This window comes from Glycine soja, chromosome 17 (genome assembly GCF_004193775.1).
Source record: "Glycine soja cultivar W05 chromosome 17, ASM419377v2, whole genome shotgun sequence".
Lineage (NCBI taxonomy): Eukaryota > Viridiplantae > Streptophyta > Magnoliopsida > Fabales > Fabaceae > Glycine > Glycine soja.
Window position 1 is genome coordinate 36,828,768 of NC_041018.1, and position 27,087 is coordinate 36,855,854.

Sequence of the window (27,087 nt, forward strand, 5' to 3'; positions counted from 1 at the left end):
GGATTAGTGGGTTGAACCATAGCTAAAATTCACTAATCATAATTAGTTAAATTTTGGCTCCACAAATTCAATTTCAAATTCAAGTAAAATTTGAATAACAATTCTAATTTCCCTCCAATTTTGTGTGATACTTAAGCTATAAATAGAGGTTATGTGTGTGCATTTTTTCAACTTTGATCATATGAGAATTATACTTCAAAGTTCAGACCTCATTTGAGGCATAAAATTTTGTGCTCCTTCTCTCCTTCTCCTTCCACTCATTTTCTCCTACCTTCAAGCTCTTATTCATGGTTTCCTATGGTGGTGAGCTTGTTCTTAACTCATCTTTTGCTTGAAGTTTATGATGTGCCTTTTCTCCTTCTCCATTCCGCTGTCATTGATCTCCAAGAAGCAAAGAACTCCATTGATGAAGAAGATCCAAGACCTACAAACTCTATTTGAAGCTACATTATTTTAAGTGAAGGACAAAATTGGAATGTTGCAAGTAATACTGGGTGTAGAAGAAAAGTTAACAGTTAGGGGTGGAAATGAGCCAAGTCAAGCCAAGCTTTATTAGGCTTGAGCTCGACTTGAGTTGAATACGCAAGGCTTGAGCTTGACTCATTATCTGTCATAGGCTTTTTTTAAAGGCTCAACTCGACTTGGCTTGGCCTACGAGCCTATTTAAAAGTTTGTTTAAAGACGTCTTTAACCAATTAATTGTTTTAAAACCTAGGGAAATACTAACCAAAAAAAGAAACTTATAAAATTTCGTATAAGTAATGTACAAATCCAAAAATAATTGATAAACAAAATCATATTGAATTCAAGTTATTAAAACACAAAGTATATCAAAAGAAAATGAAAAAAAAGAACATAATATTAAAAAATATATGGATTAGAGATGATTTATACTAATATAGCCAAATAAAAATATTTAAATTGTCTGAAAATGTCTTTACAAAACATTCTTTTCTTTGGAAGTATTAATCTGGTTGCATTATCCTTTTAACTTAAGTCTTTTTCTTTTTGAAAATTTTCCACATGCAAGTAAACTCTCTAAGCACTTTATGTCACTTCATCATGTCATTCATAATACCATAAAAATGGTATAGATAATAGTTATTATTATTATTATTATTACTTAAATAAGTCGACTTGTCAAGCTTAACAAACTTTTTTTATAGTTTGACTTTGACCTTTTTATCTAAAAAAACTTTTTAAAAAACTTGAGCTTGACCTTTATAGTAAACAAGCCAAGACGAGCCGAGTCATAGACTCTTGACAAGCGACTCGACTCATTTCCATCCCTATAACAGTACAAAAAGAATATCCCTTCATTAAGGGTGTATAGGGTGACCTAACCAAACCCAATCCAAAAATGAGTACTCCAGAAAAATTACATTTTGGGTGATTTCGTGCAGGTTAGTGGGTAAAAAAAAAAAGGTTTCAATGATTAAATTCGACCAGTTTCAATAGTAAAATTAAGAACTGTCAAAAATCCAAAATTGTTTAATGCATCCTATTTTTTTGCTTGATACACCCCCAAAATTGGTAAAGTTCCCATCTTACCTTGTTTAACTTAATATAAGGGCAATTATTTAATGCATCCTATTTTTTGCTTGGTACACCCAAAAATTGGTAAAGTTCCCATCTTACCCTTCTTCTTGCAAGTTTTCTCTCTCCCTCGCCCCTTCTACAATGTCTACAAAGCCGACTTCCACACTACTTGATGTAAGCTATCACAAAAGACCCGAAAAACAGCATCCCCAGACAAAAATTAACTATACGATGAATCGAACTGTTGGAATTCATTTAAGAAAAATGAGCTCTTACTAGCAACTTAAAACACAATTAAATTCCAATGTATTGTGAATCAACGGATTTACAACACTGTATATGCTACGGTGCCTTTTCTTTTTAATCTATATCTATATTCCTACAAATGAGTTCAAAAATATTGATATTTGAGACTTTTATGATACAAATATGACAAATATCTGTCTATAAGGTATCGGTTTTAGTCATCTAAAAATGATCACATTCAAGTTTGTATCGTTCTTAATTCTGATCCGTCCATTTCGACATCAGTTCCCCATGTCTTGGGAAATCTTGGTAACCTGATCACTTTCTTTTTTAGGTTCACACACCATTACAACATCTTCAGCTTTGCATTTATCTTGAGAACTAGACAGCAATCCAGAGCCCACAACTTCAGTCTGTGATAAAGTATTCGATTTGTTAGAATTTAGTACTTGCGTTTCAGCTGAACGTTTATTTTGTTGATTTAGAATTCTGTTGACATCCGCTGAAATGATTTCCAGTTGATGGAAGTTCTTAATAACGTTGACTTCTGTTAGTTCTCTTGCCGATAACTCCTGAATTAAATTCATGGTGTTTTCCTCCACAGTCTTGCACATCTGCCAATACAGAGGGAGAGAATGAGATAATTGATATAGATACTCAGAATATAAATGTTTCCCACTCTCTGTAACATCATGCAGCGATCCTTCATAAAGAAGGCACTGCTGATGATTGCCAGTGAAACAAACATATTTTTACCTTGTTGTAAAGACAAACTAATTGCAATCGATCAGGATCACAATCATATGCAGAAATAGAAATTTCTTCTGAACCTGCAGAAAAGTGGAAGAGCTAAAATCAAGTTTTTGACTTGGGCATGCAGATACAGAGAACACATCGATGCATTATCTGATGCAAAATAGACAATTGCTATAGTCTGAACATGAGATGAAGCTAACAATGGATAACATAGCATAGCATAGTACCTATTGCTTCGATTCGAGGCAGTTGACCAATCATTTGAATGTCAGCTTTAGGTTCATCATTTTCCACCTCATTTACTTTCAAATCACTCTGCAGAAGTTCATAAGGTAGTCAGTTCACAAGTTCTATAAATTATGGTAATAATTGAAAATAAAACATATTTCAATCTAAAAGCATAAAAGTTAAAAATGATATACTCTAACAAGGGTGTAAGGATACCAAAAGATACTTCTAGCAAAACTAACACAATAACACATGGTGTAAATTGATTTCTAGAAATGAAATGACTAGAAGCAATTCACCTTCCTAATGTGATTCATTGAGCTAGAGATGTACCAAATTGTGTCCATGAGACAAAAGGGAGAGTATCTGGACAGTGGACACGGACAAAAATTACTAACAGTTGGACTCTGGTATTATCTATTGTATTCGGCTAAACTGCTAAAGAAGGGAGCATCAATGCCCAGAGAATAGGTCCTTAGGCATTCTAAAACTTGTTTCATCCCCTAACCTAACCCAAAAAATAATAAAACAGCCAAGTTTTTTTCTTTTCCGTTTCCTAGCACAATTAAACTACTAGATTCCTTTATTGACAGTATCTCAAACAAGGAAACTTCCAAAACAAAAATAACATAAGATCAACTAACATTTTGAGCTTGAATCATGCATTCCAAAGAGAAGAAATTTGAGTATTAAAAAAAACTGTGTACCATGGAACACTAATGCACTTACAAAGTATTCTTTCTGGTACTCGGCGTTGAGACCTTTTTCCAAGAGAAGAAACCTTTTTTTTATAAACTCAATATGTCTTCTCTGCATGTCTCTAAACTGTGCTTGATTCCCAGAATCACCAGAACCATGTGCACCTTCAGCAGCAATGTTACTCACACCACTCTCCTTAGATTGGTTGCAGCTCGATTGCACATTTGTCATATTTGCACCATCATCTGCTATGTCACTCTTATCAGTTTCAGCAGAAGGGTTGCAGCTGGACTCCACATTTGTCATATTTGCACTATTGTACACTTGAGAGCAAACTTGTCCATGAACTGGTAATTTTGTAAATGAAATATTCAACTCCTGAGTGATGACCTCTTGAATCTTCAGATCCTTATCATCAACAATATCATGCCACCTTCCATAGCCATGCCTTAATAGAAAAGAATTAAGTTAAAATATTATATCAATAAAGGTTACACCATTACTGTAATAAATAAATAAAAGGTTACACCACTACAGCAGAGCATACTACCTTCTTTCAAATTCTTTTTTCACAAATCAGACAATGAAATAGAAATATCAACATACGAACACAAATTAAGTAGAAATGTACAATAGAAATTTAAGGAATCTAAGCCTAAAAATCTATCATGGACAATAACATGCTGTTGGAACTTGGAACGTCTTTTACATTAATTATGTACATTAAGAGAGAAAGAGATACAATTCAATTGACCATGCATAGAATGACAAAATTATCTACTAAAAGACATACTTCAGCACAGCATGCAGTAACACCAAATCATGCTCCTCCTTCCATATTTTTGCCCCCTTCAAACCTGCATAGCGTAATAAGATATCATCTGAAAAAACCCGAGTTCGAGGATTTTCTGAAGCAAACTTCACCTGTCATTCCACATTTCAAGATAAAGAAAACATTCATCAGCTGGAGGAAATATTAACTTCAAAAACATATATTCCCATTTCCTTACCCTTTCAACAAAATAGAAAACAGAAAAGGAATAAAATTAGATGCATAAAGTTTAATTTCACTACAAAATATTGTAAAGTATAGAAATAATATAATCATCACAGATTTCCATGTACGCATAATAAGTTTAAATGAATAATATTTTTTCATATTTGATTATTAGCAATTCATGATCAATAAAAACAGGTTAAAAATATTAACTTTATTTTACCTTTCCACCAGTTTAAGAAGAGAAATCAAATATTTTTATGTCAATGGATCTTTAGTCAATATATATCACATAAATTGATAAGGCCCACCACTGATTTGACATCCCTAAGCCTAGGTTCTGCTGGAGACAAAGGCACAAACAAACTGGAACATGACTAGCAAGCACAATTGAGAAGGGAAAACCTAGCAGTATTTAAATATAGTTGACTATTCATCTAGATGCTATTCCAATTTTTTCTAGAATGGTCAAACTAAAAAAACAGATTCTCATGAAATATATCTTTGGCATGAAAATTTACTGGGAACATTGCAAGATGGGATTCTTGATAAATGAATTTCTAATTTAGAAACAATTAAACACAAAAATAGTTAATTGAGCGATTAAATGTTTTTCTAAATGTTGGTGAATTGTTTTAAAACTGTTGAACAGGATTAGGATGTGCACCCATATTAGTCTCAGCCAATTATTTGACATGGGTACGTCTGTAAGTGTACGATATTGATTTTGATAGTAATCAACACAGGCCCAAAGTCATTTAGTAGCACTTGAAGACTCAGGTGAGTTGAGAAATATTCTCACTTTCTCTCTTGCTTTATTGATTTCAAAATGATACATATATATACAAGACAAAAGAGAGAGAGAAAGACTATTGACAGTGACAATACACTTCTGCCTTCTGAATAAAGTTTATCAACTAAGCTACCAAACATAGATAAATACTAAATTATTCAATGCTCCCCCTCAAGCTGGAGCATATAAATCACATGCACCAAGCTTGGAACATATAATCTGAATTTTGGGTCTTCTTAAGGACTTAGTCAAAATATCCACTGACTGATTATTAGAATCAATGAACTCAATGACAATCTCCTTGGACAGAAGCTTCTCTCGAATGAAATGACAATCAATCTCTATGTGCTTAGTCCTTTCATGAAAGACTGGGTTTGAGACAATATAAAGAGCATCCTGATTATCACAATACAACTTCATTTGCAACTCTTCACAGAACCTCAATTCTTGCAGAAATTGTTTAATCCACATGAGTTCACAAGTAACCATAGCCATAAGATTGATATTCAGCTTCTGCACTGGACCGAGCGACAACAGTTTGCTTCTTGCTTTTTCAAGAGATAAGATTTTCGCCAATGAAGACACAATAACCTGATGTAGATCTCCTATCCATGGGACAGCCAGCCCAATCAGCATCACAATATCCCAATAGTTGTGTATTACCCTTGTCTTCATACAACAATCCTTGTTCAGGAGCTCTCTTAACATATCTCAGAATACGCATGACAGCATTCCAATGGTTCAAATGAGGATTCTGCATGAATTGGCTAACCACTCCCACAACAAAGGAGATATCAGGTCTAGTGATAGTGAGGTAAATGAGTTTTCCCACAAGCCTCCTATATCTCTCGGGGTCAGGATAAACTTCACTTTGATCTTCCAGAAGCTTCAGATTTGGATCCATAGGACTTTCAACAGGTCTACAATTCTGCATACCTGTTTCTTCTAAAATATCAAGAGCATACTTCCTTTGAGAGATCACAACACCATCTCCTGATTGAGCCACTTCAATGCCAAGAAAATACTTCAAATATCCCAGATCTTTGGTCTGAAAATGACTGAATAAGTTCTCTTTTATCTGGACAATCTTAGTAGTATCATTCCCTGTAATCACTATATCATCAACATAGACCATTAGATAAACACATTTTTCAGGAGATGTATGACAGTAAAAAACAGAATGATCAGCTTCACTTCGTTTCAGTCCAAAAGTTGAACATGACTAAATTTACCAAACCAAGCTCAAGGAGATTACTTCAACCCATAGAGAGATCGGTGAAGCTTACACACAAGGCCATACTCCCCCTGAGCAACAAACCCAGGAGGTTGCTCCATATAAATATCCTCCTCAAGATCACCGTGGAGGAAGACATTTTTAATATCAAGCTGATGGAGGGGTCAGTGACAGATGGCAACCATAGCAAGAAATAGACGAACAATGGTGATTTTGGCTACAGGAGAGAAAGTATCACAGTAATCAAGCGAGCCTTTAGCTACCAAACGAGCCTTAAGCTAATCAACCTTACCATTGGGCCCAACTTTAACAATATAGACCCATCTACAACCCATAGTTGTCTTGCTAGGAGGAAGAGTAACGAGCTCCCAAGTACCATTATTTTCAAGAGCCTGTATTTCATCAATCATAGTTTGTCGCCAACCAGGATGATCAAGTGCCTCATGGATAGTGGAAGGAATAGTAAGGGAAGACAAGGAGAAAACAAAGGAACCATATGAAGGAGACAAACGGTGATAACTTAAGAAATTATAAATAGGATGAGGATTACGAGTAGAGCGAGTACCTTTCCTGATGACAATGGGCCAATGTGAGTCAGAATGATGAGAAGAAGTGAAAGGAGAGAAAGGATCCATGAGTGGAGGACTGGTTGAGGAAGAACGAGGATCACGAGGAGAAGCTTCAGGTACTGAAGATTCAATCTGCCTTGTCCTGTGTTGATCTGTAATCAGAGGTGGAGAGACAACTTCAGGTGAATTTGGTGGGAAAGATGGGACAACACTGACATGTTGGTCTGAGTTACCTAGAGGACAAGGAGAAGGAATAGGAAGAACTTCCGAGAGAGAAGTATGGTCTAAGGAGGGTGAGAAAAAGGGTGTGTCTTCAAAGAAGGTTACATCTGCAAACATGTAGTATTGTCTCATGGTTGGAGAGTAATACTTGTAACCTTTTTGAAGACGAGAATAACCCAAGAAGACACATTTGATTGACCTAGCAAAAAGTTTGTCTAAACCAGGAGACAAATCATGGACAAAACAAGTACAACCAAACACTTTAGGAGAAACATGAAATAGTGGATCACGAGGAAAGACAATTGAGTGAGGGATTTGGTTTTCAAGAGAAGAAGAGGGCATCCTATTAATTAGGAAACAAGTAGTAAGCACTACATCTCCCCAATGATGTGTAAGAACATTAGAATTTAGCATTAGGGAACGTGCAGTTTCAAGAAGATGACGATTCTTTCTTTCTGCTATATCATTTTGTTGTAGTGTGTGAGGACATGTGTACTGATGTAGAATACCTTTAGAAGATAAAAAAGAAGAAAGATCATGAGAGAAATACTCTTTAGCATTATCACTTCTGTAAATTTTAATTGTTTTTCCAAATTGATTCTCAATCTCATTATAGAATGACATAAATATAGGCAAAAGTTCAAATCTGTCTTTCATTAAATAAACCCAAGTACATCTGGAGAATTCATCAATGAAGGTTACAAAATATCGAAAACCAAAAGATGTAACACGACTTGGTCCCCAAATATCAGAATGAATGGTAGAGAAAGCCGAGTTACATCTTTGTACAGTTTGAGGAAATGATGACCTGACATGTTTTTCTAGTTGACAAGACTCACACTCTAAGACTCGAAGATTCTTAAGACTAGGAACCAACATCTTCAATTTTGGTAAACTTGGGTGACCTAGACGATCATGCAAAAGTTTGGGTCTTGAGATTGCAAAACAAGACCCAGGTGGACTAGATTCCAAGTAGTAAAGTCCTCGTGATTCATGTCCTTCTTCAATCAGTCGTCCCGTTCCATGTTCCTTAATAACAAAAGAATTAGCAGTAAATGTTACTGAACAATTTAACGAACGAGTTAACTAACTTAATGAGATTAGATTATAGGGACACTGAAGAATGAATAATACAAAATTTAATTTTAAAGAGGGAGACAATGAAACTTGACCACTTCCTTGAGACGCAACCTTGGAACCATTAGCTACAGTAACAAGGTGAGGAATTTTTGGAAAGGAAAAGGATGAAAAGGAGGACTTATTACCAGAAATATGATCAGAGGCACCTGAGTCGAGTATCCAAGGACTAGGACCTTCAATGGATTGAGATACATGCTATTGAAAAACATGGTACAGATGAGGATTGAGCTTGGCTGTTAGATTTATTAGATTTAAGCTTCAAATACTCCTGATACTCCTCATCAAAGAATCTAGACTCTGCTTTCTCTGATCTAGAAACCTGTGCAACCAGGTCAGGAAAGCCATGCTACGAATAGCAATTTTCTTGGGTGTGACCCATCCTGTTGCAGTAGGTGCAATGAGGACGTCCATCCCTTCCACTGCGACCTCTTCTAATGTTGCGGCCGCCTCCTCTACCACGAGATGCAACCATGGCTGACGTCTCCACACCATCAGTAGGATTTTCATCCTTCGATACATGAGGCATGCGGAGAAGTCTAGTGATGAGGGAATCCATTGATGGAACCTGGTCCCCAGCAAGTACTTGATCACGCACATGATTAAAGTCTGAATGTAAGCTTCTCAAGATGAGGACCATGTAGAACTTGTCCAATTTTCTGTTCACTTTTTCCAATGAGTCAGCCACAAGGAACTTTCTCAGCTCTTCCACGACAACCCGAGCCTTACCCACATGAGCAATCATGTCATGGCTAATTTGCTTGAGGGCTGTAACCTTCATGGTTGCATCAAACAAGCTTTGGATATCATTGGCAAAAATTTCCTGGGCCTTCTTCCAAAAAGAACGACACTTTTTAAATGATCTAAGAATCTCCAAACTATCTGGCTCAACTGATTGCCATAACACAGCGCAGAGTTGATAGTCAAGCTTCTCCCATTCAGGTCTTTTGTCGTTTGGAACAGAATCAGAAGCTTTCTCCAAGTTGTCATGGTGCCCTTGACCAAGAAACCATAGTTCCACGGAAGCAGACCACAATGGGTAATTTTTCCAATTTAGTTTAGCAGTCGTGATGGTTGGGGTCCCAGAGAAGGAGAAAACAGGTCCAGTGGAAGCCATTTTGACCAACAAGATGAAACCCTAAGAGAGTATAAAGGAGAGGAGAATAGGACTGATACGTTCCACGTGACAAAACTGAAAACTGAGGGCTGGAACAGACTCAGAAGAGGCCGACAAAGAGAACGATGGCGGCACGACGCGATTCTGGTGCCGGGACGGTGGCGCGTGGGCTTCATGTGCCGGAGATCGCACGGGACAAAGACGGTGTGTGGCAGCGCCGTTGGCGACGCGCTTTCCGGGGCTGGGTTGCGCTTTTCAAGGCGAGCCTAACCCTAGTCTCGCTGGAGAAAATGGCCGCTGGAAATGACGGCGGCGGCGGATAGTGGACAGAACCCGCTCTGATGCCGACTTGAAGACTGAGGTGAGTTGAGAAATATTCTCACTTTCTCTCTTGCTTTATTGATTTCAAAATGATACATATATATACAAGACAAAAGAGAGAGAAGGACTATTGACAATGACAATACACTGCTGCCTTCTGAATAAAGCTTACCAACTAAGCTACCAAACATAGATAAATACTAAAATATTCAACAGTAGCTACTCATTATCCACTCTCCTAACAACGTTGACATTTTTAAGTAGTTAACTGTTCCTGAACTGCAAAAGCAAGAATTGTAAGTTTTCATAAATTCTTTTATATGGTCTACCGGGGCCAACGAGAGAGAATGAATAATGCCAAAATAATAATATACTAAACACAAGCAGTTAAAATTTTAAAATCCAACATTTTATTTGAAGAACTTACTTTGTCCCTTATCAAGAGCAGAACTGCAATCCTTGCAAGTATATCTTTTATTCGAAGTCCTTCTTTTGGAACACCATCTAAAGACACATTATAAGCAGTATTAGAGTTATAAATTACTTTGTATCACTTTTCATTATTGTAGTTTTTGTTATGCTGTGAATGGGGCTGGAGAAGAAGCCCAAGCCCTTTAGGCTTTAGGCCTTTATAACATTGAAAGTTACAAATTTCAGCCCTACAGCATACATGGATGGTTAAGATTAATTTTTATTAAAAGTCATGTGACTATTTAAAGAATACTACGACTTATGTGCTTTAATCTTAATCATTGATGATAAGATCTAATGATCAATATTTATTCCTCACACTCACATAAAAACACACCCTCTCACTCGGTGCATCCCCATTGGTTTCTCATGAAACAATAGGGGAAAATAACAAAAGAAACTGTCATAATAATAGAGCAATAAGAATCTATTACCTGTGAATGTAGGGGAATCTGTTATATCTTCTGCAATATGAGACAAGAAAAGTTTTCCATACCTGTTCAAAATATATATATATATATATATATATATATATATATATATATATCACGTTCAATCACAAAATGTATGAGATAAATCGTCATCTAATCCCACCTCAGAAAATAAATAAATAAAAAGCTTCAAGGTCTTTAGCATTAAAAAAAAGCATAGCGTTAAATTAAAAAATTATACGCAACAAATAAATGGAAAATGTCAGATTAATACTCCATGATTTCTTCATAACTCTTCTGTTTCATGCGGGAAGTAAATTCTTTCCAATCAAAATCACCAACCCCAAACCTGTAATTGATTCAGCAAATGAAATAATCCAACAAATAGGTACTAGACATATAAGGTTAAAAGAAGAGACTAGACATAACAATAAACTAACAATCAGGATAAACCTCATCAAAATTTGAACAAATGCAGCCCTTTGATTTTGAGTAAAACCAAGTACTTTCAGAGATCTTCCTTCACCTTCCATTAAAGGAAGTGGCCCCATGCTATCTGTTGCAAATGAGTGAAGGAATATTAACATCACAGTCAAGGACAGATAATTGAAGTCGATCACTATTATCATGGACATGATAATGATATGTACCACGAGCTTTCTTTTTGTGAGGCCTTCTAGTAGTAGTAGTTTCAGTTGAATTTGAATCATCATCAGTAAGATCCTCTTTGTAACTGTCATCTTCATCATCAGAGCTTACATCTTCCAAACCACTAAAACCGCCCCCCTTTAAAGAAATCATCAAGTCAGGAAATCACAGATAAACACAACCTTAAACACATAAAAGAAGGATGAAAAAAACTACACATTTGAAAAGGAAAAAAGAAATGTACCCCCAAAATTCCTCAGTATCAAAATTCTATATATCGATCTTTATTTAGATAAATAATTAGCAAAGGAAAATAAAAAGGAACGAGTTCCATTAAGACCATAATAAGATGGAAACCAACATTTGCACAGGAATGGAATATGTATTAGAACAGTTAAATGTAATCACACATTAAATCATTAAAGACAAGAAAAAGAAACAATTTTCCTAGCAAATTAATACTTGTAAGCAGCATAAACACCAGATTGACATACCAGCCATTTATTTCTGTTTCGCTTGCCTTTGCCCAAGGCATTTAACTCTTCAACTTTATTCTCTTCATATGCATTTTTCAACAACTCTTCCCAGTAATTTGTTCTTTTTGAACTAGTCACAGAGGATTGGTTCTCCTTTGCTCTATTTTGTGTCACCTCCTCTGATGGCTCAACTTCCTCAACATATTCAAAATTTGCCACCTAGAACATATAATAATACATTTAGTCAATGAAAAGCAAAGAATCTGAAAGAATGGGAACAAAGAGTCTGAGCAATTGTTGTTATAAAAGCAAAATTAATGTTGGTAGATAAAGAGGAAAGGGAAAGTAATAGAGGTTGAATGCTCCTCCAACAAAAACTTCTGCCACTTTACTAGTCACGACTTTTTCCTGGACCTTGAAGTATGTAGTAGTACCATCAGGAATAATTTTGCTTCCATAGAAATCATTAAAAGAAAATTAAACTTCTGGATTCGGCAGTATTCACATTTGAAAAGACCGCAAAATAAGTATTAAGAATGTGACAAGTTCACTCTCGCACTTGTGTCCTTAAGTTATCAATTAGCTAAATTTCCAATATTCAACATTTTTTATTTAGCACATTTTCAACTTGCAGTAACGATTACACATAGTTCAAGGCTAAGAAAATTTTCATTTCACAAACATAATGAAGGGAAGAAAAGAAAGTACCACTAAGTGAAAACCAAGATTGCAAAAAAACATATTTTATTTCCAACAAGAAATTCAGATGTGCCCTGATTCAGCAGTTATGCAAAAAAGGAACATGTTGCAATCAAAGCATTAAAATAAAAAACAGAAGGGGAGAACTTTTAGAAGAAAAGAGAACAAAATATCTGAAATAAGAATCCTAGAGTAAGGTCTTCAATAAAACAAGAAAAAGAAATAGCCAATGAAGAAATGCAAGTACTAGTACTTTTGATAAATCACGCCCACATGAAGGCAATAAGACACACGGAGATTGAAAACATATCATCTTGCTTAGTATTTGATAAAGTGAGAAGAAGAAAGAGAAAATTAGAGAGAGATAACTGATATTTCCAATCTGAAAATTTAGTTAGAGTTAGTTACAACAGAGATATATATAGACCTCTGACCCTCTGAACTTACACTAACAGAAACTAACTTCCTAATACTAGTGAGGTGCTGTTAGCAAAAGCTAACAGCCCTTACAAACATATTACCTGTTGTCCAACACTAGAGGGGTGCTGTTAGCAAATGCTAACATCCCTTACAATTATTCTACAAAACTGTTTTCACAGTTATACAAGCACATACTCTAATACCCCACACAAACTCAAGGGAAAGAGTTATTAGAAGAAACACTCTTCACATTGAGTTTGTCACATTGAGTTTGCCCCTGAGAACTTCAAATCTTGCTGCTGAAAGGGGCTTGGTCAGCACATCAGCCCACTGATCCAGAGCTGGAATATGCACAATGGAAAGCTGCTTGGCAAGAATCTTTTCTCTTACGAAGAAGACATCAATTTTCATGTGTTTTGTACGACTGCGAAACACAGGATTGTAAGCAATAGATACAGCACTATGGTTATCACAAAAGATAACAGGAGTAGTGAATGAAACTTGCAACTCTGTTAGAAGAGCATGAATCCAGGTTAACTCAATGGAAGTTTGATCTAAGCTGACTAAGAGATATTATATTGAAAGAACAACCAGGTATGAGCAAAACAAAGTTTAAAGACAAAGAAGAAGTGAGTGATACATGGCCGATTCTTGTTGCTGCAACTCTAGAACCATCGGTTAAAGTAGTGAAATGAGGAATTTTAGGAGGAGAGAGGAATGAAAATAAAGAACTATTACCAGCAATATGATCAAAAGCACCTGAATCAATTATCCATGGACTTTGATTATTACCAGATTGGGAAATGCAGGCAGTGGAGTTATGACCACTTATAGTAGATGATGTTAGAGATTCTTTGGCAGCTTTTTGCTGGAGATACTCTTCATAGTCAGCCTTCGAAAACTTTATCTTAGATGTTTCAGACTTTGAAATATTCACCGATTTTTCGAGGAATCCGTGAATAGAATAACAAGTGTTTTGTGTGTGGCTCACTCTCTTACAGTAAGAACATTGAGGGCGACCTCCTCTTCCAACTCGTCCCCCTCGATTAGATACCATGGCAGAAGCTTCAATACTATCAACTGAATTTCCTCCTATTTGGACTGTTGGATAGTAAGGTTGCTGTTTGGACAAAGGGACAAAGACAGGACTTTAGGTTCTACTAACCAGATGCAGAAACCTTTAAAGAACAAATAAAGTGGCTCTAATACCATATTGAAGAGACTAGAGGTTGTGAAATGCTTGAGTGCTAAACCCACTCAGCTGATCTATGTTTATATAGACTTAGGGAGTAAATACAATGTGAAATTTACAAGAATATTAATGAAGTTCTAGAACCTATGTACATGCATGTGAATTCCTAGATATATGAATATGTGACTATCTAGGTACATTAATAACTATTCTTTATTGGAACAAGTACCCATGCAATGTGTGGAACAACTACCCATACAATGTGTGTAATTCCAACAAAATGTTATGTGAGAATCATTAGGGGACACAAAAGAAGAGGAACCAACATCAAAGATACTCAAACCTTCACCATTGCCTATGAAAATTTGATCAGGTCCATCAAAGTGAGTGAACTATTTGATATTCTATGATTCACTAGTCACATGAAAGCTAGCTCCAGAGTTTGGAATCCAGGTGGAGTTAGCTGGACCATTCACATGATAGGAGGAATTTGTGAGCATAGCACTAGGTTGATTGGATGTTGGAACAACAGCCTTGGAATTAGGATTAATCCAGGTATCGGAAGCTCTAGCAAAACCAGAGGAGTAGGAAATTGGTTGAAGTGTGGCAGGATCAAAGAAGGGTAAGCGATTCATGAGGCTGAAAACTCATATCAGACAAAAAGTGGCAAACATCGGTAGTGTGTCCATACTTAAGGCAAATTTGACACTAAAAGTTGGCAAATCAGCCATCATCACGACCTCTGCCGGAGACACCACCACCACGTCCGGCACCACGGTCAGGAAAACCGCCACAACCACTTGCACGACAGTTCGAAGCTGTTGAGCATGAGATTGAAATACTCATGAATCTTCTCCCAAACTTGATAGGAGTTATTCGAGTCAAGGATGCGTGACAAAACTGATTTCAAGAGAGTAGATTGGAGCCAAACAAGAAGTGTTTGGTCCTGAACTTCCCAAGCTTGATACTTAGGATTCACATGAACAGCAATGCAATCATCTTCTGTGAGACAGCGAGGCAAAACGACAAGATTGACGACGAAATGCTGCAATTTATGCGACTTGATAACCGGTTCTACATGTTGTTGCCAGTGGAGATAGTTCAAATCATCGAGCTTCTCGGCGATGGAGTTAGGGAACGATTGAGAGACGAAATTCTAAAGGAGCGGAAGCCATGGATGCACAGATCTGGAACTCGTGAAGGCACAATAACTACAAAAAATTGACTCTAGATACCATATTTGATAAAGTGAGAAGAAGAAAGAGAGAAAATTAGAAAGAAACCTGATATTTTTCCAATCTAAAAAGTTACTTAGAGTTAGTTACAATAGAGATATATATAGACCTCTAACCCTCATAACTAACACTAACAAAAACTAACTTCCTGTCAAAATCGTGTTATTTAGTGTGTATTTTAGGAAAGTTTATATTTTATCCCTGATTGTATTTTTATTCTCTATCACAGCTGTATATGGCTATTAATACTAGGATTATGTATTTAGAATAAATTCCATAATTATAGGGATTTGTGTCCCTAGAATTAGTTTCCATATTTCCTAAAATAGCCAGCAGACTCATGTACATATAGGTTCAATGACCTCATAATTCTTATGAGAAAAATAATATTATTCCTTCTAAATTTGAGACTTCCTAATACTAGTGAGGTGTTGTTAACAAAAGCTAACAGCCCTTACAAGCATATTACCTGCTGTCTAACACTAGAGGGGTGCTGTTAGCAAAAACTAACAGATCTTACCATCATTCTACAAAACTGTTTTCACAGTTATACAAGCACATACTCTAATACTTAGTTAACCTTTGAAATAAAATTATGATGATGAACCAATTGATTTTAGAATATGGCTAGAGCATACATAAAATCTATTTTTGCTGATAAAAAAAAATTAATCCAAAATAAGCATTTTGTAGGAGAAAGTACATTGGTATCAAAGTGATCATGAAAACTTCTTATGCAGGCATAGGCCACTATGATTTTGTGTTGGATGAGTTAAGTGTATCCATGTGTCTTCGTATGTCTATATTCGTTTATTATATTATTACCTTAAAATAATAAATGATGGAGCGGAAATCAATTACACCTCAAAGCACCACCAACCAAAGTGAAGCAATTAAGATAGAATAAAGATTGGGAGCACAAAAAAGCATGTGCAAGATTATATGATAGAATCAACCTTAAAGGCCTTCAAAAATCCATCTTCATCTTCACCATCTACAGCAGCCTTTTCATCTCCAAGTTGATCTCGATCCAGCAGTCTATTATGAAGAGAAACACGTGAAATAAAATCCTGAAATTTAACTTGTTATTTGACGAATAAAAGTTCTTGATTACCTGTCTATTGCTTCATCATCATAATGAATTAGGCGAGATTTGCCCACTTCATCATTCTCATCAGCAAACAACTCCTTTGAGCCATACCTTACGATATCATCTAACTCTTCCTAACCATCATTAACAATCAAATCATCATAAATACTAATTTGGATATAGTTCAATTCATTATTAAGAATTGAAATCGTTTAACTAACATTTGCTGTGGGTATTTTATAAAAAAACATTGATGAAGAAGATGGTATGCATATCTCACAGACATGAAAGGAATTCATGACCCCCCCCCCCCCCTCCAACATTCTTCTTTTTAATTTCCTTTTTGTTCCCACCCCTCCCATCCATACCAATTCTCAAACATCCTCTTAATATCAATATCAATTTGAAAGCATGACCATTAGGGAGGCCATGGCACTGGTACCACACAATTGCATTTTGATGTCAGTTTAGACTCAAATCCAATACCACTATTTACTATGGCTGATGTGGTATTTAGTAACACTGATATTTCCTGTTCAAACATATTGAGACGATGACAACGCATGAGCATACATGAATATTCATTTGACAAAAAAGAAGATACTTCTGATATTCCTAAGACAGATGCCATCCATTTTCTGCTATCTTAGTCAATATCAACATGTTTTATTTTTAAAAAAAAGGCTTAAATTTGTTAGCCCCTCAAATTTGAGATAAGTTTTTTTTTAATTCTTCAAATTTAAAATTGATCTTTAGTCATTTTAATATGAAATCGTTTCAGTCCCTCTGCCCAAACGCCTTTTACCTAAATGTTGTCATAATGAATATTTTGAAAGGAAAAAAACATGTGGTAGGCTGTTTGGTGATGAGAATGTAAAATCAAAGTAGGTTGTTATATGGCAGAGAGACTAAAACAAGCTCTTTTCAAATTACAGAACTTAAAAAGATCAATTTTAAGTTTGGGAGAGCAAAAACAAACATACCTGAAATTTGAGGGACCGAGAGCATATTGAAGCCTTAAAAAAAATAAGCACAAAATGTAATAAGGTAGCAAGTAATTAATCTGAATAACATACGTGTGACCTTGGCAATGAAACTGAAAACTGTTGTCATCAATTTTGACAACATAAGACATTATTTTAAAAAAGAATATTTACCTGGTTAATGTTTTGAGCCTTTAGACTCCCTACAACCAGGTGTTCTAACACCATTTTCTTCTTTGTAATCTGAATCATCCTTTCCTCAATTGTTCCCCTCGTTATAAGCCTATAAATCATCACCTGCAACACAAGAGCTACTGTGACCTTTCAAGTCAAGTAGTCAACAATAATAAACTACATATTAATGAAAAAAAAGACCCAACCTTGTTAGTTTGTCCAAGTCGATGAGCTCTAGCCATAGCTTGTAAATCAGCATGAGGATTCCAATCACTACAGTGACAGTCGGACAAGAAAATTATAGTTAAAAATTATTGAATTAAATTAGACAATAAATAACACAACAAAATCTTAATCTTTTGGTATCATATGGATTATCAGGCTATTGTTATTTGAGAAGAAAATGAAAGAAAAAAGAAAATTGAAAAATGTAAAGCTTCACTTCACCTGTCATATATAATAACTGTGTCAGCTGTTGTTAGGTTTATTCCCAATCCCCCAGCTCTAGTAGAAAGTATGAAACAAAATCTTGAAGAATTTTTAGCATTAAACCGATCTATCCGTACTTGTCTTTCAGCTCCTCCAACCTTGCCATCTATCCTCTCATACTGCCAATGCTAATGTTTAAAAAAAAAATGAAAGCAAATTATATATCACCCAAAAATTCAACTTTTTTCAGATTCGGAATAAACCATAGCAAATTGCATAATTATAGTTGTTCCATTAACTTAGCTAGCTTTGGATACATTGTAATTTGTTATTTGGGAAGTAGACAAGAATAATTATATTTTTCTTGTAAATTGCATTCTATATTTAATAGGTTTGCAACCATCATGCATATAAATCTCTTGAGACCAAGTGCATTTTATTTTTCCCTCACAAACAGTCACTAAAATATTATCTCCTTTGATCTCATGTCATAGCATGTTGTCAAATGACTGACTACCTTGTAAACACAGTAATCTTCAAGCAAATCCAGCATGTGCTGAAATTGGGAATATATGAGAACTCTATGTCCTTGCTCTTTAAGCTTCACCATCATCTTATCCAACAATTGCAACTTCCCAGACGATTCAAGAAATTGCCTATCAAATAGAAATGAAAAAGAAAAATATAGTAACACAATCATAATAATAACCAACAAAAGAAGTAAATATTACAATAATGACTTTAAACATCAGAATACTAAATGCTTTATTTAAGTTACAAAAGTTCACAATTTTCAATTTCATATAAAAACAGAAGCAGGATTTGGCACTAAATAAGCTGAGCAAGCAGTGTTTCAATTTTCTAAGTTCAAATAGGCAGCCATAATGGCACTCAGATAATAAGCATAAGAGAAGCATAAAAGCTTACTTGTATGATTCTTTTTCATCCTTTAGGTCTGGTTGAACTCCTTGTAACATATAGGGATGACAACAGAGCTTACGCAGTTCCATAACAACATTGATAAGAGAAATCTGATTCAGAAACATCCCAAATACATAAGAACAATACTATTGACATGCTTATTTCCTTTTCCTATGAAGCTGAGGTTAAGAATAGAACACCAAAGAGTGAAGTTCACCAAAACATGAATCTTACTTGTGCACCACCTTGGTGGGTTAATATCTGATAATTACGGGTCAAAATTGCCTTGTAGTATTCTTTCTGTTTGCTGCATAACTCAACACGCAAAATAAGTTCCTTTTTTGGAGGAAGTTCCTTCATGACATCTTTCTTCAGTCCTGTATGGACATAAATTTGAATCCAAATTTTAGATATTCATCTTTTATAAACAAATTACAGACTAGTAAGTATATCATCATAACTGTAGAATAATGAAGCCTCTCAGAAACAACCTTCTAGAACACCAAAAATACATCAACCAAATAATTTTTTTCAGAATTTACTTAAACTCCTGGACTTCATTTGGAAAAAGGAAGCCAAACAATATTAGTATCTTTTCCGTAGTTCAACATCAATTTCTTTCTTCAATAAAAGTCAATATCTTGAACAAACTTCTTGTGCCAGTTTAAACATACAAAATTCTAATTCCAACAACTTCCAGCTAATCATTCTTTAAGTAGTTGATATATTGGTCTATATGTACAATGAGATCTACAACTAGTACTACGATCTACCAATTCTTACACAAGTGATCAGAAACCAAAATTATTAGATTTCAACTTAAAACCAACTGGCACTAAGTGAAGTTGCCTAATAGATATATAAGTTGCACCCCAAGAACCGAGACAAGCGATGTGGGATTCCATAAAAAGGGTAAGCCGTATATTGCAGAAAGAAAGCAGAGAGTATTGTATTGGGGTACACCTGTCTCTGTCCGATCATAACCTTGAGGACACCTGTGACGTGAACACTACCCTTCTCTCTCTGTTTATGTTACTACCCTAACAATTTTGACAAACCCAAAAAAGAATCAAACATTCCCTTAAATTTTCACTCTTTTCTGCACCGCCAGTGATGGGAGATGGGTGCGTGGTTGAGGGCACCACGGGGAATTCCAATTCCAATAACAATAATAACAATAAGAAGAAGAACAAGAAGAAGAAGAACAGGGGAGGGAGCAAGAAGAAGATGACCCAGAAACAGGTGTTGGCCTTCAAGTTAGTGAGTGAGTGGGTTTTCTAGGATCACCCTTCTGTTTCGTCTTCATCTTCATCTTCTTCTGCTGCTCCCCGTGTTGTTGATGATTTTGGTGTTCAGAAGCTTCTAGGGAGAGGCGGGGAAAAGCTCCTCTTTGAATTGCATTCGCACTCCAAATTCAGCGATGGCTTCTTCTCCCCTTCTAAAGTTGTTGAAAGAGCTCACATCAACGCCATGAAAGTTCTTGCTTTGACAGATCATGAAACTATGTCAGGCATTCCTGAAGCTGTAGAATCAGCTTGTAAATATGGCATCAAGATAATCCCAGGTGTTGAAATTAGTACCATATTTTCTCCAAGAGGAGACTCTGAAGTAGAGGAACCAGTTCACATTTTAGCATACTACAGCTGTATTGGACCATCAAGGTTTGAGGAGCTGGACAAGTTTCTATCAAATATAAGGGATGGATGTTTTCTTCATGCGCAGAACATTTGTCTTAAAACTGAACAAGCTCAAGTTGCCTCTTAAATGGGAGCATGTTTGCAGGTTTGCCGGCAACGGGGTTGCCCCCGGGAGGCTTCATGTCGCCCATGCCATGCTTGAGGCAGGTTATGTAGAGAATCTCAGACAAGCCTTAGCTCAGTATCTTTTTGACGGTGGACCAGCTTACTCCACGGGAAGTGAGCCTCTGGCAGAAGAAGCAATAAAAATGATTAGTCATACTGGGGATGTTGCTGTTCTGGCTCATCCATGGGCATTGAAAAATCCAGTTCCCATTGTTAGAAGGTTAAAAGAAGCTGGTCTTCATGGAATGGAGGTCTACAAAAGTGACGGAAGGCTGGCAGCATATAGTAAATTGGCTGATGCCTATGGGCTTTTAAAGATTGGAGGGTCAGACTATCATGGGACAGGAGGGCACAATGAATCTGAGCTGGGAAGTGTGAACCTTCCAGTGATAGTGTTGCATGACTTCCTTAAGGTAGCTCGGCCTATTTGGTGCAATGCCATCAGGGAGATATTAGAGTGTTATGCTGAGGAGCCTTCTGATTCTAACCTAGCAACAATTACTAGGTTTGGGAGAACCCGTAGTTTTAAGGGAGGTTCACCCTTGAGTTGTGGACAGGACTTGATTGATCATTTGTCTAGCCAAGAGATGGAAAAATGCAGAGTTTGAAGCTATCAAGTTGAAGCTTTCCAATGTTTCAGTTAGTCAGGGAGGAATTTAGGTTCTCATAGAGACTAAATAGAAGTTGTGTAACTTGTTATGCCACCTTAATTCATCCCCAGTATTGTTGGGTAACTTCACTTAGTGTCAATTGATTTTAAGTTGAAATCTAACATGGTATTAGAACCTATAGTTCATCTTAGTTCTTGCCTATTCTAGTAGGCTCACCTGTTTTGGCAGGCATTTGTGGAGGGGAGTGTTAGGAAGTCCCACATCGCCTGCCTAAGTTTAGAAAGGATGTTGAGAATAGAAAAATAGAGAGAAAGGTGAATAGATCTTTCTGTTATTGAATCAGTAAGATGTACAAAAGGTAATGAGCTTCTGTGTACATCGTCTATTTATAGTGCAGAAGCTACATCTAATCCTAGTGTCAGTTGCGACAGTTACAACTGCTATTGAGATAGTTGTAACTGCCTTACAACAAATAACAGCTCACAGAAAAACTAAAATACACAAGTAAATAGTAATAAAGAGAAAAAGGTCTCACATAGGATAAATAATTTACAATATCATCCAATTCCTGAACAAACAACCAGACACTTTATTCGCATTGACATTCTCTCAAAGTAAACGTAAAAAGGTCATAGATATGATAAACAAAGACTTCTTTTCTTTCTCATTTATACTTAAATATCTGATAAATTAGACAAATTGCAGCCATTACAAAATTTGATAATCACCACTAGCCGGAAATACAGGTTCACCATCATCAATGCAAGGAACACAACATTAACTTAGGAAATAAGCTCAATCAATAGAGTCAATGCTATATAACAAATGTTGAGGATAGGCACCAATCCTGACATTCAAATCAGGTGAAATGAGCAACTTATTCAAGAATAAGATAGATGTATACTTCGCAAGAGATGTGGCGCCAACATTTTATGTAGTCTCAAAATCTGCTCCTCTCGATTGATATCCTTAAACTCTTCCTGGAACTCCTCTAAACTTCCAAACTACCAGAAAACAAACAAAATTCATAAGATAGTAGTATACTCTTGACCTTCATGTCTTTTAATAATATTTATTTATTTGGCTTATTATAAAAAAATCTTGGCCTTCATGAGTATATTATATAACTTAACAATCATACGTTCTCTTAAAATACAAGTCTTCGTACCAACCTTTCCAGCATCAAGGAAGTGCATAAGCATAAAAAGCTCATCCAGATTGTTCTGAAATACATCAAACAAATTGTCAAGTAGGTTTCAACTTCCAATAAAATAAAAAATCAATACAAGTAACCAGGATATCTAAATCAATAATCTGCTAGACAAGTCACCATAAGAAACTTTTAATACAAAATTAAAAAAATTTAGCCAGGCACTTTTGATGAGTTGCTGATCCAGAACTAGAACAGAAATCAAAAGCTCTACATAAAGAACAACACTTTAAATATACAATTCATGTAAAAGATGAAAATGGAGAAGAACATGCCAATACACCATTATGGGAACAGAACCTAGTGTGCAAAACCACAAATATCTAGTCCTCATACATGATTCAAAATGTAAAGTTATGTAATTGTGTTTATGTGTGTTACTCTGGTAAGAGAAATGAGAGAAAAGAATATTTTTATTCAAGAAGAAACAAGGGTTCTAGACTGAAGCTGGTGTCAGAACAGACTGAACAAGATGAACACAAGCATGTGAATTCCCCTGAGTCCCCCTATGCCACCTTATAAATAAGGCTCTCATAAATTGCCTCTAACAAAGTAACAACCTCTAAATAAATTGAAATTTGCTTTATTTACAATTGAGCTTGATTGGTCCCAGGTTCACTCTCCTGTTTTATTCTATAGAACCCCCCCCCCCCCCCCCCTCCTTCAAGGTGAAAATCAGGAAAAGTTGCCTCCAGTGAAATCAATTGGAACTATGGGAATCTAGTGTAAACTTTACAAGGAATTAGACTCTCCAACTACAACAGCTAACTTTTGAGGTGTGATTCTCCCATGATTCTTATCAATTTGTATAAAAGCTTTTCGCTTTGCCTCTCAGCAGTAAAATAGTGGCACAGGTGGTTATGCCAACATTGCAATGTCCGATAGAAACTAATCAAAGGGCCAGTCCACAACTAGACTGCATGGGCATTGGGGAAGTGGAGCATAGTGAGATGTTGGGATCCAATTGCAGGGCATGGGACTTGAGTCCCACATGGAAGTTTAAGGTGTGGGGTTTATAAGGCATTGTGCTCTCCAACTACGAATGGCTAGCTTTTGTAATGGGGTTCTCATCAATCTCCCAATGTTCTTATTGAGCTTTATTTGACAGAATTGAATTTAAATTCACTTCACTAGTATAATTTATGTGAATCTCAATGTGCATCTTATGATGAAAAGGCCAACCTCTTGATAGATCTACCTCTTCATATACTTAACAACAAAAATCTTATCCCACTAGGTGAGGTCAATCATATGGATTACACAATGCCATTAGGCTTGATCAAAAATCAAATTCTTAGGGATGTTATTTTTATGGTTTTAAGACCTCATCAGGAAGTAAATCATATATTGAACAATGGCATAATTTTAAATAAACCTGAAGTGGAGTTCCTGTTAAAAGCACACGATGTTTGCTAGAATATTGCTTCAATGAAGAAAATAATTTAGAGTCCTTGTTTTTGAGACGATGACCTTCATCAACTATCTGCACATAGATATAGATGTCCAGTTGTCCACATTATGCACAAAAGCAAAAATGAGAATGAAATTAGGTAGTAAGCAATAGAGGCATGCAGCGAATTTATTTTTATGGTTCGAGTACTACTACTTGAATGATGAGAAGAAGTTTACCATGCACTCCCACTTTATATGTTTCAATGATGATGTATCAGAATTTATAATCTCATATGATGTCAAAAGGACATCAAACTTTATCCTTTCTTGTTTGCTTTCGTTAACTATCTGTCTAGATTTTTTTTTCTTGATCCTCTTTTGATTCTTTGGAAAGTAAAACTCATACTCTCTAATAAAAGCACGAGCTTTGGCAGATCCAAAATACATAACCTACAAAAAACAACATCCAGTTAGAAGAGTAAATATACAAATGGAAATGCAACTAAGGAATCATATATACATACAACATTCATTTGAGGAGCCCAAGTTGCAAATTCACGTTCCCAGTTTCGTAATGTTGAAAGTGGAGCAACCACCAGATGTGGAGAAACATTCTCTTCAAAAAGGGATGCTAGGAAAGCAATACTCTGTATGGTTTTGCCTGAAGAAGAAAAACTCAGCCAATAAGGTGAAACTACTGCTTAAAACTCCAAACTAAAAGGAAAGGGATGGGAGGCAAATATTAGAGGTGGGAATAAATAGATAGATTATAAGAAAGAGAAACAGAGACTAAGTACCGAGTCCCATTTCATCAGCAAGTATAACATGAGTTTGCTTGGACCATGAGAATCGCAAGAAGTTCAATCCTTCAAGTTGATATGAATGCAGTGCACCTTCATATACAAAGATGAAATCAGGTGATCAAGATTATTCGAATCTGATTAAATAAATATAAGCATACAATTGTCGGAAGAATTAATAAGGTCAAAACACATACCCCCTGAAAGAAATTGAAGACTATGTTCATACTGTAGAAATTCTTTCTGCTGCTTATTCAGTTCAGCATCATCCTCAACACTACGCTTTTTCTTACTAGACAAAAGTTTCCTTGATCTAGACTTAAAGGTGTTAAATCTTTCTATCTCTGTTTGAAATGCAGAGATATCTGACTTGAGCTCCCAATAGCATTCATCATATGGAAGCTCTTTCCACTTCACAAGATATTCCTTCTTATCATCATGACCCCTGTATCATGTAAACAACATATTCCATGAATTTGTCATCATTTTCAGAGAATAGAAGCATAAATAATTCTTAAAAACACTCAGGTGGAACAGCATAGTTCAGTGTCAGTGTTCTCTCATGAGTCAATAACAAGTATACAATGATAGAATTACAGAGAGGAGGAACACTGAATTTATGATTCATCAAAACATAAGAGGTAGAAGACAAAAGGAAAAACTTGATGATGAAATAATGGCAATGAGGAAAAAATCTCTACTGCCTGGAAATCTCAACCACAATTCATAAAATGATTTAAAACTATTAAATCCACAGCAGCAGTTTTCTAGCAATCAGTAACCCAAGCTCACTTCCTGTGTCAACAATTAGTGAATATAAGTGTATAATGAACCTCAAGTATTTTTACTTACTATAGTTAGGTGTTGTTAGTTTGTTAGCTGTAGTCAGTTGTCAGTTAGGATAGTTTTTTTTTATCAGCTAAAATATGTATATATAGTATTAATATTGAATAATAATTGTTAACAGTACCTTTTGGTACTGTTTTCTATACATTCTGCCAAGCTATTACCATCACTACTCCAGTTTGGGAGTCAAATATATACTGTATGCAGTATATATTAGAGTGACAAATCCCTGTGATGTAAAGCATGTTAGATCCCACCCACAAATGAACCTTATCCCCCGCTACACAAAAGCGCAGCTATAATATTGCTGGTTCATACCTGAAATGGTATTTCAAAATCCTTTTCCATGTTTTTCAGCCACAACCAACAAAAGAAAATCGCCTCCTCCAGCACTTTCTGACCATCGAATTCTTCATTGGAGAAAACCAACCTGTTCCTAGGATGCCATATTAGGATAGTTGACAGTTCTCACTGTCAACTATATAAACTCTTCCTGTAACTGTTTTCATTGAGGATGAATAATAATTTGTTTCTCAATCTCTCTCTTCTCTTCTTTCTCTCTCTCACTCACTTTCTCTAAATTGTAAAATGGTATGCAAAGCTTAGGTTGAAACCAAGCGTTTTTTTTTTCATGGCTTCCGCATCAACTCCTCCTTCCTCCCCACCGCCGCCATTGTCATTGGTGAGCTCTTCCAAAATATTCACACAATTAATTTCTCAAAAAGTTGCATGCAAAAAACTATCTTCTTTGGATTCAACAGGTGAAACCTGTTATGCAGTCATCATCTTGAAGGCTATATCATTAATCCTCAAATTCAGATAAAGTCATCAGAGAGTATCTTGTTTGGTATGAACAGGATCCACTTCTTCTTGCGTGGTTGCAATCCACTATTTCTTGTAAAATTATTCCTTGCATTGTTGGTTTCCGATCGTCATGGTAGTTATGGGATCGCATTCAGTCACATTCTCAGTCTCTCACTTACGCAAAGAGTCATCAAGTTCACGATGAGCTTTGGAATCTCTCTTGATTATCGCTCCATTTCTTATTATCTTCTCCATGTGCGAACTCTAGTCAATGTGCCCAGTTCCATTGGTGAACCAGTATCCAATTCTAAGCATCTTAATCTGATTCTTGATGGACTCCCTGATGAATATGAATCGTCAATTTTGCTCATCACCAGCAGATTTGATCCATTCTCTATAGATGAAGTTGAAACTTTGTTGCCTGCGCGAGAGGTGCGTAATGATCGTTCTCGCAAATGTGCTTTAGGTTCTATCAACCTAACTCAAAGCTTAGGCTCTGTTACTCCTTCTCAAGGCTGTTCTGGAAGTTTGTCTCATGAAGGTGATGTTGTTTCCAATTCTGTGCAATCTGTGAACCCTAATTCTCAAGGTCAAG

At 35.9% G+C, this 27,087-nt stretch overlaps 2 protein-coding genes across 2 annotated transcripts; one reads left to right on the top strand and one right to left on the bottom strand.

Annotated features, from left to right (window-relative positions):
- Positions 1-1,817: 1,817 nt before the first annotated feature.
- Positions 1,818-25,382, bottom strand: LOC114391717 (CHD3-type chromatin-remodeling factor PICKLE-like). The gene is made up of 27 exons (XM_028352682.1): positions 25,378-25,382; positions 25,040-25,287; positions 24,840-24,935; positions 24,567-24,703; positions 24,280-24,492; positions 24,026-24,133; positions 22,613-22,663; positions 22,345-22,444; positions 19,262-19,404; positions 19,034-19,137; positions 18,624-18,762; positions 18,125-18,294; positions 17,884-17,950; positions 17,678-17,800; positions 16,545-16,654; positions 16,387-16,468; positions 11,903-12,103; positions 11,411-11,546; positions 11,214-11,316; positions 11,035-11,109; positions 10,764-10,825; positions 10,286-10,362; positions 4,262-4,392; positions 3,499-3,916; positions 2,769-2,856; positions 2,542-2,615; positions 1,818-2,399 (listed from the first exon to the last, which is right to left on the bottom strand). The coding sequence occupies exons 1-27, from the start codon at positions 25,380-25,382 to the stop codon at positions 2,067-2,069; spliced, it is 3,594 nt and encodes a 1,197-aa protein (XP_028208483.1). The 3' UTR covers positions 1,818-2,066.
- LOC114392864 (3',5'-nucleoside bisphosphate phosphatase-like) lies at positions 20,807-21,437 on the top strand. Its single transcript, XM_028354109.1, has one exon. It carries the CDS (start codon positions 20,859-20,861, stop codon positions 21,435-21,437), a length of 579 nt encoding a protein of 192 aa, XP_028209910.1. The 5' UTR covers positions 20,807-20,858.
- Positions 25,383-27,087: the final 1,705 nt, after the last annotated feature.